At 48.4% G+C, this 14454-nt stretch overlaps 2 protein-coding genes across 17 annotated transcripts in view; one reads left to right on the top strand and one right to left on the bottom strand.

Annotated features, from left to right (window-relative positions):
- Positions 1–7116, bottom strand: part of LOC144941152 (dedicator of cytokinesis protein 7-like) — a 72699-nt gene extending 65583 nt beyond the window's left edge. For all 16 annotated transcript variants that reach the window (XR_013639226.1, XM_078867685.1, XM_078867687.1 and 13 more), the window contains exons 1-2: positions 7001–7116; positions 3469–3565 (exon numbers count right to left, since the gene is read on the bottom strand). Coding sequence is in view for 15 of the 16 variants with exons in the window: in XM_078867685.1 (XP_078723811.1) it covers positions 3469–3565; positions 7001–7047 (144 nt within the window). In the remaining variant the exon portion in view is untranslated. The remainder of the gene's footprint in view (positions 1–3468; positions 3566–7000) is intronic.
- Positions 7117–11187: 4071 nt separating this feature from the next.
- FARSA (phenylalanyl-tRNA synthetase subunit alpha) overlaps positions 11188–14454 on the top strand; it is a 55078-nt gene continuing 51811 nt past the window's right edge. Inside the window, exons 1-2 of the mRNA XM_078867683.1 lie at positions 11188–11352; positions 13897–14034. Coding sequence (XP_078723809.1) covers positions 11209–11352; positions 13897–14034 — 282 coding nt within the window. The 5' untranslated portion in view covers positions 11188–11208. The remainder of the gene's footprint in view (positions 11353–13896; positions 14035–14454) is intronic.

Here is a 14454-nt window from a genome sequence, read left to right as displayed (position 1 = left end):
AGCAAAGCGCACGCATGGGTACGAGTATAATGTGCACGAAAGCACACGTGTTGCGTCAGTGTACATTTGCCACGTGTGGCGAGTCAAGGATTCGCCATAGAATCAGTCAGAATCTTTATTTATCCTGGAGAAATCCGATGAGCTATGAAGCTATTTTTCAGAGATGTCCAGGAGGGGTGGTTCAGAAAGTTACAATACAAAAATACTATCGGAGTGCAATGTACAGAAAGGGAAAGAAAATCAAGAAAATAAATACGTAAAAGATACATAAATATATATCAAGATGCAACCCAATTTTCTTTTAAATGCCTTACCTTGATGAAGATTGCTTGTGTTGCGATCAAAACGTCGTGATTTGTTTTATTTAATTTATTTCTACCTACGTGACTTTACCGAAAGAACCAAAGAGTATGGATTCCTGCAGTCACGAAAGCTTAAAATCAAGACGCAATAATTCGTTGATCAAATGCAATTATGACACTCATGTGCGTGAGAACTGATGTTTTCAACTGGTGTGGCCTGTAATACGCTGTATCCACGAGAGGTCCTACATTCAATACGATACAACGCAATGTGAATTCACATAACCTCTCAATGCAACAACATCACAAGGCTTCTGTGCAGAAACACTGGGCACATTTATTTGCACATAAGAGTAAGGTCTTAAGAATATGGTTTAATCAAGGCTGGCCGACTCAGGATTGTCAGTAGTGTCAGAGCATTGTACTTTCACTTGGGTATTAGTTTCTCAAACCACCCAGTCACCCCATTTGAGAAAAATGTTAAATAAATCCCCCTCCTTGCCTTTCAGTTAATTTTACTTTGAGGTTACGATTTGATTCAAGACTAAATCATTTCCATAAAACCGTGTAGTGGATGGATGAGGTCGTGTGAACCTTTTATTACATAACATATGAACAATAGGAGTTTCCAACATGAGGAAAGAAAACAAGTTGTACACACACTTTGGCAACAGCACTTAACTTCCCCCGCACTCAAGAAAAAAACACATAGCTGCAAAAACATTTAAAAAACACAACGGGCTAACACGGCTTCAACACCTTCAGGACTGGGCCCCACCGAAACGAAGTACTTCTCTCAGTCCCACTCAACACAACACGTTACATTACCTTGCCGCCTCCCATCTTGAGAACCAAAACGCAGTTAACATCGTGAACAGACTTGAGGCATCTCCGAACACAGCTGCTGCGTTGGTCGGTGATGCTGCAGAAGCTCTTCAGGACGGGTCTGTCCCGATCGTCGGCGTCCGACACAACAACCAGCGGAACACGCCAGGCACCGCGTGCACCCAGGGCGGACATGATCACGGTGCTGGCGGTCACAGCCGCCACCCGCTGGCACGATCTCCGAGCGACAGCACGAGCGTCCGAGCGTGCTTCAAACAAACGCCGTGGATTGTCTTGTTTCAACGCGGAAAGAACGGGTCGGTCAGTCCGCAGCGAGATGCTACCAATAGCGTTAGCAGCTCACTCGCATCTGTCTGCACCCCTGTGCTGCGCTTCAAGGCTGGGGGGGACTGGCTTTTTTTTTCACAGACCACCGAACGCCTGGCCATCTGTTTTTTGCATTTTCTTGTGGAAAAACAAGCATGGCCAGCTGCGGTGAGACTGCTCCTAATCTCCGCTGCCTTTGCACTAACAAATGATTAGCCGGTGGTTGTTTTAAATCTGATTCAAGCCACGTAATCCTTGAGCGCCCAGCTCTGCGCGAGTGTAGTGCTCTACAAAGTGAGGAATCTGGTGGAAAGTTCTGTGGCGAGTCGCTCTGCCACTCGAAATACTAGCACCATGAATGGTCGCAGCTTGTTCTAAATGTAAATACACTGCATCACTATGACATTATAAAACACACCCATTAATTCAACAGTCATCGCTACAGCATGCCAACTGCATGAATGCATAATAATTAAGTGAGCCCCCTCCTTTTTGAGTAAAACCGTTTCATGACTTCACTCTGGTGATCAGTCCCCAATTAGTAGCTTGCACAAGTAACCAGATATGTGAAAGCTGCCACCAGCATCCAAAACGCTGGATTTGTTTAAGCTTTTAAAGGGATACTCTGCCCCATCGGGAACATAAAATACCTGGAGCTGAAACAGTTTCTGTGCTCAGCACAAAACGTTAAACTCAACCCCACCGGGTTTACTATGCCCACCGACAGGGACCTAATCAACCAGCCAGGGTCAACAGGCCGCCAAGCGGCGGAAAACAACTTGAATTGTTGATCTGCATTTTATTTCCAGAATCTCAAAGCACCTTACACAATAAAATTTGGGGAAAAAAACATAATACAGAAAAAAATAGGAAAAGTAGAACACAATAAGAAAAAGCACCCGAAGATCTCACGGATAACCAACTGTGGTGTTGGAGCCACCGGGCCGCATGCCACCGAGTTTGGCCACAGGTGGTTGTCACGGGTGGTCACCGAATGATGTTGGAACGTCAAGGTGCCTCGCTCTTGAATTGTACTTGCCGACAAGACCAGAGGACAAGCACGCTGCACCAGGGCTGGAGGTACCAGAATCAGAACGCGGTCTTTCTAGCAAAAGCCTGGAACTATTTGCGAGTTCCCCGGAGGTGTGGTTAACATCACTGGCAAGAGCTGCAGCTGTTCCAACTTCAATCCAAACAATCCAGGGATGCCGAGTCATGCAATTTATCAATCTATAATAAGTGTCAATTTATTTATCCAAGCAATTCTGTCAGTCTCAAGATTCTTCTTTAGGAGGGTCTTATATGGGATGTTGGGCACATTCCTTTTTAAAACTGTACAGAGGTATTCATGAACTCACTTTCCCATCCTGCCAATTCAAGTCCAGTTGGTGGGAATTTTGCAAATCTACATTTTCCCTCAACCCTAGGCTCCAAAGTGCTGGATTAGTGGCAGACACCATCGGGTGTTTAGCATTCATGAAACTAGAAGGATCTCATCCCCATGTAAGTATAAACACAGTGCTTCACGTAAGTTTAATAAAACCGCATATACTCCATCCTCACCACAGCTCATCCCAAACGGGTTCATTTAAGAACCTCAAATTAGTTATCATCCAATTCGATTCATATACTATCCGGATTGGTAAGCACATTTCTTACCACGCAAAATAATGAACCATGGAACTGGAGAGATAAAATTGGCTCATGTGAAGGACCAAAATGTATTGCTGTATTTCAAGGCCGTGAGAGATGGCAATGCTTTGGGGAGACCTTCATCCAACAGTGGAGAGGTCACAGCTGATGATGAAGATGATAACAATTGACCAAATCCTGAGTGGAGATGAGTGACATACGCAAGACAGCTGGAACATGAGAGGCTTTCCTTCGGATCAGAGCAAAGCAACTTTGCAAAACAAATAGTTCACCCTTCCCTCCATGGACACGAAGGGCAGCGCTTGTACAAAGAGCAGTTTCGCGTTGGCGCGGCGATCGGAGTCGGGTGGAAGATGCTCACCGTCTGAGGGGCCCCGCCACCCGGGAGAGGCTTGGAGAGGTGCGCTGAGCCACCATACTGGGAGAACAGCTGCTTGCGGACCTCCGCGGCCACAGTCCTGCAACACCGCGCCACGGACGGTCCCATCAGCGCAGTACAAATCGCCGCAGCACGTGCCGCGCATTGGGGCAAATCAGATCATCAGTACATTTGGTGTCTGCGCCATTCTTAAAGCACAAGGCTATCACAAAGGCAATATGTTTCACGGCCTTTTATCATCTGCAGTATTTTCCAAGTAGGAAGTGATGTTTACGTGTCGCTTTACCCAATTATGTTCTGACGATTAATCTTGTAAATTGTCAACTTTGGACCGTGACAGGCATACAACTTCTCTTTTAAAGCATGGCGTCTGGACACAACAAGCTACCAATGTCTTCTGTAAACCTAAGTTTGTCACGGGTACATGCATGTGTGCAGCCCTTTGTCAGTGGTAGAGCGTGGTGAGCATGGGGCCTTATGCAAGGAATAAAATGTTGCCCCAGGTCCAATTTCTTCCCACTTCATAGCCCGGCATCCTGGCCCTCCGGCCTGTGAGCCCTGGTATGGTTGCACTGCTTGCACACTCGAAAGCTTTTCCACTGCCTTTGCCAATCCACTGCTGGATGTATTTTTTTTACCATGCTGGTCACTGTGGGTTTGGCGAAGGTGGGGAGGGCAGAACCGGTTAAATGCCACTCGCCCTGTTTGCTCTAGCTGAGAATCAAACTTGGGTCGCTGGTTTCATAGTGCAGCACGTTAACCACTGGATCACCACTCCACCCCTATGAAATAATGGACTGAAAATAATAATACATCCTCATTTATGATTTTACACGTGTACTGAGTGTAATAATTTGTTTAATGGAGTAATTTCATTGTTAAATATGTAATTCCACTCAAGCCACATAAATAAGACTCGTTACCAAAAGTCTGACCTGCTTTTAATTGCTTTAAAAATATTCATATTCAGTTGCATGAAATTCCAATATCAGGTGTTCAATACACATCATATCATGTTCATCAAAACAAAAGCTGCTACCATGTTAACCCGCCCAAGGTTTCCATGCCAGCATTCATTGCTGGCTTATGGGTATTCATTTACAAAGCCGATCATGTTGCTGGCTTCATATTAAGTCTGATGAGAACAGTGGGAACCTGACGGGATCGGTGGGGAAAAGGTGGAAAATTAGTGCAGATTTGGATTGGTAGGCAGTGTTAGATCTGTTCACCACAGTTCACCGTGTGGTTTTGTCGGATGTACAAACCATTTTCTGTTGACCCCATGGGACTTTCACTCCACCGTGCCCCAAGCCTTAATATGACCTCACCATAAATGCCAACAGCCACTTTGAGGAGTCCTCTCCACCTAGGTACTGTAACAGGGACTAACCCAGGGTTTCTGACCCTCCCCTGTGCAGCGAGAAGCAGATAAGCCCATGACTAGGCTATCCTAACTTTATTTAAATCGCGAGTACGTTATTCACACTGCATGCAAAATCAGTTTCTTAAGTCTGAACTGGCATATCCAGAATACTAAGCTACCCATATCCTTAACAATGACCTAAACATCGACCCATAACATGAACCTTCAGACATATTCTTAAACTTAACGTGTATCCCTGACCTAACCCACTTACCATACCAATTATGCAAGTCCTATTCCTACCCCGAGAAATATGTTAACCTCACATCTACCCCTTAGACTAAAGTTTAAATATTCCATTCTTGACACCAATGATATCCCTTCCCCTATTACACTGTACAAGCAGGGCTTGATACTGACCGACCAGGCCGCTCTAAAAGGATACTCAAAGGCCCTGTGTCTGTGAGATTATAGTAACTAATGTTGATTACATTACAGTTAACTTTATACAATGCTTAGAGTGCTGTAGCGTGAAGTTCCCTATCGGCCCTGCGCCCCACACAAAGCCACACCGACCAGCGTGGTGAAGTATGGTCAAACAAACCCCAACGTTTGACCTTCATGCAGCAGTGGATTGGCAAAGAGCTGTCCAACGTCAATTTGCTTATTGTAAAGAGCACAGCGGCGAATAGCAAAGCGGAGTAGTAATACAGCAGCGATTAAATCAAAACCACAATGCGTCAACCATCCAACCACTTCCCCTCCTGTGGCAAGAGGCGGCGGGCACTGCACCCACGATCTTCTAACCCCAATGTCTCTCCATCGTAACCACCACAACCATCAGAACAATCACAGCCAGCGACAATCAGCTTCATAACCACCATCATCATCATCACCATCGCCACAACCATGTCCAGCGTCATTCCCACCAGCAGCACCATCATCAATCACGTTCAGCATTGTCGAAAGCAGTCATCATCTTCACCAGTGCAAGCAATCACAACATTACATCCTGATTACAATCACAACATTACATCTTGATTACAATCACAACATCCACCACCGTCAAGAAGGGTCCTGACAGCCACCGAAACGAACACAACCACCATCCCAACACCCACCACCCATCACCAACCACTATCGTAACAAACGTCATCACCACCACCACCAGCAACAACCACCGTCATCGTCACCACCACCACAACCAACACCGACAATCATCGCCCTCACCACCACCACCTCAGGAAGGGTCCTGACAGCCACGAAACAAACACAACCACCATCCCAACACCACCCATCACCAACCACTATCGTAACAAAGTCATCACCACCACCACTACTAGCAACAACCACTGTCATCGTCAGAACCACCACAACCAACACCAACAATCATCGCCCTCACCACCACCACCACCTCAGGAAGGGTCCTGACAGCCACGAAACGAACACAACCACCATCCCAACACCACCCATCACCAACCACTATAGTAATAAAGTCATCACCACCACTACTAGCAACAACCACTGTCATCGTCACCACCACCACAACCAACACCACCAATCATCGCCCTCACCACCACCACCACCTCAGGGAGGATCCTGACAGCCACCGAACAAACACAACCACCATCCCAACACCAACCACTATCGTAACAGTCATCATCACCACCACTACTAGCAACAACCACTGTCATCGTCACCACCACCACCAACAATCATCGCCCTCACCACCACCACAACCAACACCACCAATCATCGCCCTCACCACCACCACCTCAGGAAGGGTCCTGACAGCCACGAAACGGACACAACCACGATCCCAACACCACCCATCACCACCACCAGCAACAACCACTGTCATCGTCAGAACCACTACAACCAACACCAACAATCATCGCCCTCACCACCACCACCACCAATCATCATTGTCCACAAATCCCTGCCGCCTCCATCCCCCGGGGGTCGACATCCATCACCAGGGGCGGCTCCCCCCACCCACCACACCACACACACACAAACATCACGGCCACGGAGAGAGGAACGAGACGAGAGGCGGCCGTGAAACGTCGCGCGTGGTGGTTGTTTTTCATTGTTTTCCCCTCAGGTGACGACCACAGAAGGTGGACGCCTCGGACGCCCGTCGACCCTCACCGATTGATCTTCTGCGCGAAGGCGCGGCGCTCCGCTCCGGAGGCCATTGACGATGAAGTCGTCCCGGCTGCGGGACCCGGGTCCGCGGTCACGGGAACCGGTTCCCACTGTCTAGCCCCCCCCTCACCCCGTCTACCCCCCACCCCTCACCCTATCCATGCCACTCTCAACCCCCCCCACCTCACCCCCCCCTCACCCCATCCCCCTCCCTCATCCACCCCCCACCTCACCCCATCCACCCCTATCCATCATCCACCCCCCCCACCTCACCCCCCCATCTCACCCCCACCTCACTCCACCCCCCCTCATCCACTCCTCCACCTCACCCACCCCTCACCCCCCATCCACCCACATCCATCATCCACCTCACCTCCCCACCTCACCCCCCCACCTCACCCCATCCACCCCCCTCACCCCCCTCGCCCCATCTCCCCCTCACCCCCCCATCCACCCCCCCACCTCACCCCCCACCTCACCCCATCCACCCCCCTCACCCCCCTCGCCCCATCTCCCCCTCACCCCCTCATCCACCCCCCCACCTCGCCCCCCACCTCACCCCATCCACCCCCCTCACCCCCCTCGCCCCATCTCCCCCTCACCCCCCCATCCACCCCCCCACCTCACCCCCCACCTCACCCCATCCACCCCCCCTCACCCACCCCCCACCTCACCCCATCCACCCCCCCTCACCCACCCCCCACCTCACCCCCCCACCTCACCCCCACCTCACCCCATTCACCCCCCTCGCCCCATCACCCCCTCACCCCCCCCATCCACCATCCACCTCACCCCCCACCTCATCCCCCCCTCCACCTCACCCCCCCCCCACCTCACCCCATCTACCCCCCCTCGCCCCTCACCCCCCCTCACCCCCCACAGTCTGTCAAGGCTATGGGGGGGGGGGATCTTTGTCCTTGTCGGTCGCCAGCCCCGCTGTGTCTGTGTTGTCTACCAGTCGGGAGCGGTGGCGCAGCGGTTAGCGCAGTGGTTAACGCGCCACGCCACGAACCCGACGACCCGAGTTCGATCGCCGCTCACGACCACCAATAGTGACAGTGAATATTTGACCCGTTGCTGGACCTCCCCTAGGTCGACTCAGCCTTTTAAATAAGTACCCTGGTGCGGTGTGTAAAACATCAGCACCTGGGAGACAAAGGTGGCTGTACGTGGTGTTCTTTTAACAGCACTTGCTCCAACAGTCTGTTAAAGGCTATACGGGGGATCTTTGTCTTTGCGTCTTATCAGCTATCAGCTCGCGATTGGGGAGGGAGAGAGTCCAGACCTCTTAGCCAGCTGGAGTGTTAAAAACATGCTTAATCGGTTTTGGTTTTCACAAAGTTGCTGGGCACAGTGCCCAAAAATCTCAACAAGTCAGCAGCAACAAACGGCACCATCAACGTTCTAATAAATAAGAGTTAAACGCGTATCTGGGGTTCTAGATTTGAAGCTTTCGTGACTGCAAGTATTCATATTCTAAGGTTTTCGGTAAAGTCACGTAGGTAACAAATTAAAATTAATAAAAGTAAAATAAAATAAAAATCACGACGTTTCGGGCGCAACACAAGCGTCCGTCATCAGGTGGGACAACCACAGCAAGAAACAATTGCTGAAGTGGGGCGAAAGGGCTGGCGTGACAAGAGGCTATACAACTTCAAATCAAGATTGGTCAGTGTCTGGTAGACCCGGTCATGAACATGAGTGAACGAATCAATGACTGCATTTCACAGGAACGGTAACATGGCAATAGCGATATGAGAGTGATAAGAGGGTGAGTGAGTGGCTGGAGTGAATTGGCGAGTTCTGGGTTTTCAGTCCAACTTGGATCAAGCTTGTCTGCGTGCTCGCCTGTCCTTCAATAGAGAGAGAGACAAAGTATACACAGAAAGACGGATTCTCCACACCCTGAGCCGTCTTAATGTCTTCACTTTGCAGAGATAAAGCTTCATTGTCACGGGGAGACACAGAGAGAGAGACAAAGGAGACGGAGCAAACACGAAGTTAAACGAGACCAGCGCACGCAGAAAGAGAGACATTCACACAGATACGAGAGACACGGAAATAGACACCGGACAGAGAGCCTCACCCGTGTGACATCACCCCACTCTGTCTCTCTGGCTTGGACTTGAGACAGAGACACCCCGAGCGTGAGAGAAGTGGAACCCCAGGGGCTGCTGCCATAAATACGACAGAGTGGGGCTCTGTGCAGACGTAGCGAGAAAGAGTCACAGAGGGAGACACAGAGATCATGCAAGGGAAGACGGTTCGTCACTGGGAAATCCATAGTGTGTCCATATGGGGCCGTCCATAAATGACGTCACGCACCTAGGGGGGGTCAGACATTTGTGACGATGTGTGACGAGGGGGGGGGGGTGAGAAATGTGACGTCACATCAAAATGCGCAACTTTAAATAAATATAGACAACACGTTATACTTGATAAAATAGACTTTTTTAATAAATGTTTTCTCCTACAACATCAGAGTGCAGCGGCACATTAAATACGCACTACAATGACAATAGTTTAATAGTTTAAAGAGATTTGAAGCATGTTTTATTTGGGGGGGGGGGGGGCAGAGCTTTGTGACGTCATATTTGAGGGGGGGTTTGACTTTTTGTGACGCCGTGTGACGAGTGGGTGGGGGGGTCAAAAATCGTCCAAAATCGCGTGACGTCATTTATGGACGGCCCCTATGTAGTTTAAGAGGTCGCGGCTGACGTTGGCTTTGACAAGAGCTGCTCTTGTAATTTTAAGGAAGGCGGAGGTAGTCAACCATTACAATGCATGCCGTCAGAACAATGGGAAATATTCAATTCCAGTTTGACTCAGCGTGAGTCAAATTGCAGTAATTAACAGCAGCGCCACGCGGTGGCATTGTCGGTCAACTTGAAAGATGAGCTCGCAAAGGCTTCCTTTGCCCGAGACACACCTGCATTGACGTACATACAGTATGTTGAACTTCTTTCGCACCGTACCTAGCCAGTTGTGTTGTGTCGTTTGCTTAACGATGTAAGACTCACTGGTCAGCTGAGATGCAATGCTAAATGGATTGGCAAGTGGGCTGTGCACAATGTTACATTGCGCGTATGAAATTTCGATTTAAAGCTTTCGTGGCTGCAGGGATTCATATTCTTGGTTCTTTCGGTAAAGTCACGTAGAAGGGAAATAATAAAATTATAATAAAACATAATAAAATAAAATTCTCACGACGTTTCGGCCAAAACGCAAGGCTGCTTGCGTTGTGGCCGAAACATCGTGAGAATAAAATTTTATTACTTTTTATTTGTATTCTTTTATTATTTCCCTTACCGAAAGAACCAAGAATATTGCACGTTTCATTAATTTAATACATTGCAAGTAAACAAGACTATGCGGCATGTTTTTAACGCACACCTGTGTTGTGCACAGTTATCGCGTGTGTTCTTTTTCATTCTAAAAATAACCAAGGGAAGCGAAAATATTTCAAAAATGTTTCAAAAACAAAAATGCTAAATACAGTACAGTAATACATTTCCTTTGGCGTAACGTCGGCTCGGGCAGATTATAGTAAAATTATGAAACATTAAACAGATATAGGATGACTATTGTGCAAGTATGTAAATATAGAAGCATTAGCAGTCTAAAAGTAATCTGCCCGAGCCGACGTTAGGCCACAGGAAATTCATACAGTGTACACTGTAAATACATCGATGTATATTATTTTGTGCATTACGCTATTTTAGATTTCTCACGTGACCTAATTGTTTTGTCCTGATATCTACTCGCCTCGCTGTTGTCACTGTTGGTGTGCTCAGGGCAACTCTTTCAGATTCGCCTCTCCTGGTCTCTTGGGTGTGTCACCTGCTTGAACACGCCGCAATGTTGACCGGCACGCCGCACTTGAACTTGACACATCAGCCGACAACGTGCACGGAGATCGTGCACGTGGGAGGGGGGCGGGGCTTGTGTGTAGAGGGGCGGGGCTTTATACAAGAGGGCGGGCCTTGATGTCATTGGGGGCGTGGCTTGAGGTCATTGGGGGCGGGTTTTGAGTTCACCGGAGGCGGGGCTTTGTGTAAAGAGGCGGGGTTTGAGTTAATAAGGGCGGGGCTTGTGTGTGGCGGGGGGCGGGGCTTGTGTGTGGCGGGGGGCGGGGCTTGTGTGTGGCGGGGGGCGGGGCTTGTGTGTGGCGGGGGGCGGGGCTTGTGTGTTGCGGGGGCGGAGCCGTGAACATGGCGGAGACCGGTCTACCAGAGGCGCTGCTCGCGCGGCTTGAAGCCATTGACGGCTTTGACAGCGGCGATGTGGCCGCGCAGCTCGGCGTGGACCACCAGATGGTTGTGGGCGCCGTCAAGAGCCTGAAGTCGCAGGGAGACGTGAGTTCGACAAGTTTTTGTTTTGACAACACGCGCGGAGCGGCATAGACCAGCCACCTAACCGTTTAAGATTTCCCAGTCCGGATGGGCGGCCGCTCGATACGATTGGCGGGTTTCTAGGTCACGTGCGCGTTCTGGCCCAATGGTGCGGCAGAGTCGCGACTGCTGTGGCCAATGGGCGTGGTCCGACGCCTCGGCCCCTATGCTTGAGCGCGCTGGGAAATGCAACGCGATCCACGTGTGTGTTGATGATGATGATGGGGGGGAACGTCCCTGGCCCGCAGTTCACGCCGCGCGTGGTTAACGACGGCGGCGCCACGGGGAGTCGTGGTCTCCTGCTCTAATTCGTACACCAACTAGCCCCGGCGGTGAGCCTCTCTCACCCGGGACGAGTGCTCTACTAAGTGGAGGGAGAATAGGCTACGTGTTGAAACGAGGGCCCCACATTCTAGATTTGAAGCTTTCGTGACTGCAAGGATTCATACTCTTAGGTTTTTTCGGTAAAGTCACGTAGGTAAAAAATAAAAAATAAAGTCACGTAGGTAAAAAATAATAAATAAAAATAATTGAAATAAAATTATATATTTTTATTTTTTACCTACGTGACTTTACCAACCTAAGAGTATAGGGCTCCACGTGTTGTGACGAGGGCCCCACGTGTTGTAACGAGAGCCCTACGTGTCGTAATGCGGCGCAATTTGCGGCGACGTCACCGGAGAGCGAGCGTGGCGCGCCGGTTTTAAAATCCCATTGACCACATCACAGTTACAACACCGCAGCACGAACAGCACTTCTCTTCTTTTTAACTCGCTGCCTGATCGATATACACGTTTAGTTTTGTGTAAATGAGCGAGCTTATTCTTGGATCTTTCGGTAAAGTCACGTAGAAGGGAAATGATAAAATATTTAAAATAAAACTTAATACAATTCTCAAGAACAGGGCTGTCGGAAAGACAGCGTCCTAATGAACAGCAATGTTTTTAAATATTTTATTATTTCCCTTCCACGTGAATTTACCGAAAGATCCAAGAATTTGAATCCCTGCAGTCACGAAAGCTTTAACTCGAAAAATGACCGAGCTGTTTAGTTCTACCCCACTCGTTTAAGAGTCTCTACTTGTGTCAATCCACTAGGATTAGGGCCACGGCATGCGGTCGCCTTGTAGGGGGGCTCCTTCATGTTGACCATACTTCACCGCGCTGGTCATTGGCGGTGCAAAGGAGGCGGAATTAGTGCTGACATTGTAACGAAGCGGGAACGGAGATGATCACAATCGGGTCGGTAGAAACCGAAAGCATCGTCCAGCAGTGAATAGGGAATGGTTTAAAAACCCTCACGTGTATGGCTACGTGAAGTGTATCATGTAATCACACACTTATTAAACAAGGTTATTATATAATTCCCCGCACCTACGATTAGCACAGTTGGATACGTACGATGCAAAATAAGTTTAACATACTACTATTGTTTACGTTTAATAAAGACTTAATCAGCTTCGATTTTTTTTTAAAGACTTTATTTTGCTATACAAGGATATTTGAGACACTTGGAAATGATCCACATATCCCTTGTCTTTATTACAACTAAAGACGTTTGTCTAATTTGAGTTCTCGCCTGATTATAGATTACATTTTGGGCTTTTTGTGGTTGTGTAAAGTCTCAACTCAGCATGTGGAGTATTCCATACGAAGCTTGAATTGTATATAATTCATTTCTAATTACGTTCACTGAAATGGCGTGCGGGAACTTTACACGTGGCTTTTGTACATTAAGGGGGGATATTAGGAATTGTCTTGGCAGGCAAAGGGCAATCGACTTGGAAGGTCTAATCAGAACATGGAGGGAAAGCGTTTGACATAATGGGAAAGAGGGGGAGGTCGCGATTGGTTGGATATTTGTGTGGGATGGAAGAGAGTAGGTTCATGAGAAGGGCATTAGAGTGGCATCTCGTGGTCAGTCACCAGGATGAAGACCTATCTCCAGATGGTGGAATACTTTAAGGGCAGTCATTGAAGAAATTTACTGAAAAAACAAAGCTGAAAGTCTTTGAATGATTTCATACATTCATCACATTTGGAGGTTGTTTGTTGAATTGTGGGATCTGGTAGAGAAGACAGCAACGGTATTATTATTTGAGTTGTACGCCTTTTGGCGTCATCTGGTCCAACACCAATGGAGACTAGGCTCTAAGGAAAGCTGTCTCGGGTGTTGACCAATCAACTTCAAGGACAGTGCATATCATTACCATTATCAGAGTTGTTTCTTTTTGTTTGCATTTTGATTGCTTGTGTTGCGGTTATTACAAACATGATGCCTTGTATAAAGGTGTCAGTTTTGTACCAGTTTAAAAAGTAAAAAGCTACTACTACGGTATTATGGGTTTTGTGGCATCATTGACATTTCCTGTAATCTCGGTCGTAAACCTAACCAGCTGGCCCTGGGGTTCACCCGACACGACCCCTCCTCGCGTGCACGTCGGCCACGAAGGGTTACCTCGTCTCATCCCATCGGAGTCTCCGTTGACTCGAGCGGCATCCCTTTCAGGTCATCCAAGTGGAGAATCGCTCGGCGACCAAGTGGGAGCTGATGGAGGAGGGCAGGGAGGTGGTGGAACACGGCAGCCACGAGGCACGCGTCTTCCACGCTGTGCCCCCGGGGGGCATCCTGCAGAGCGAGCTCGTGGTGAGAGACGACATGCGGCGGGCTCATCCCATCGGCGATTGAATAAATCGCCACCATTCGGGGTTTACTAATGTAGTCGAATCTTTTTTTTGGCTGAAGTTTTTGCCGTCTTGCCTGTTATTGGTTTGCGTTCTGTCTCGTTTATTATACGGGTTGGTTGGTACCCGCCGTTAGCTAAAAATGTACAAATAATTGCAATATAATTTTTTGTAAGCTGTATGTATACGGTTCGAGATTAATCTCTGAGTCAATGCATCTTTGCGTACGTATTGAGAGCGGTCCGTTTGGAGATTAATTTCAGCCACATCACTCACCATATTTACGAGGTTTGTAACGATTCATCCATTAACATACATTCTTATACTCGCAATATGTGCATAGAATTGTGATGTTAATCTTATACTCATAGTTGAACAAGAC

Source organism: Lampetra fluviatilis, chromosome 24, assembly GCF_964198595.1.
Source record: "Lampetra fluviatilis chromosome 24, kcLamFluv1.1, whole genome shotgun sequence".
Classification (NCBI taxonomy): domain Eukaryota; kingdom Metazoa; phylum Chordata; class Hyperoartia; order Petromyzontiformes; family Petromyzontidae; genus Lampetra; species Lampetra fluviatilis.
Note: the sequence above shows the minus strand (reverse complement) of the source record. Positions and strands in the feature narration are given on the sequence as shown.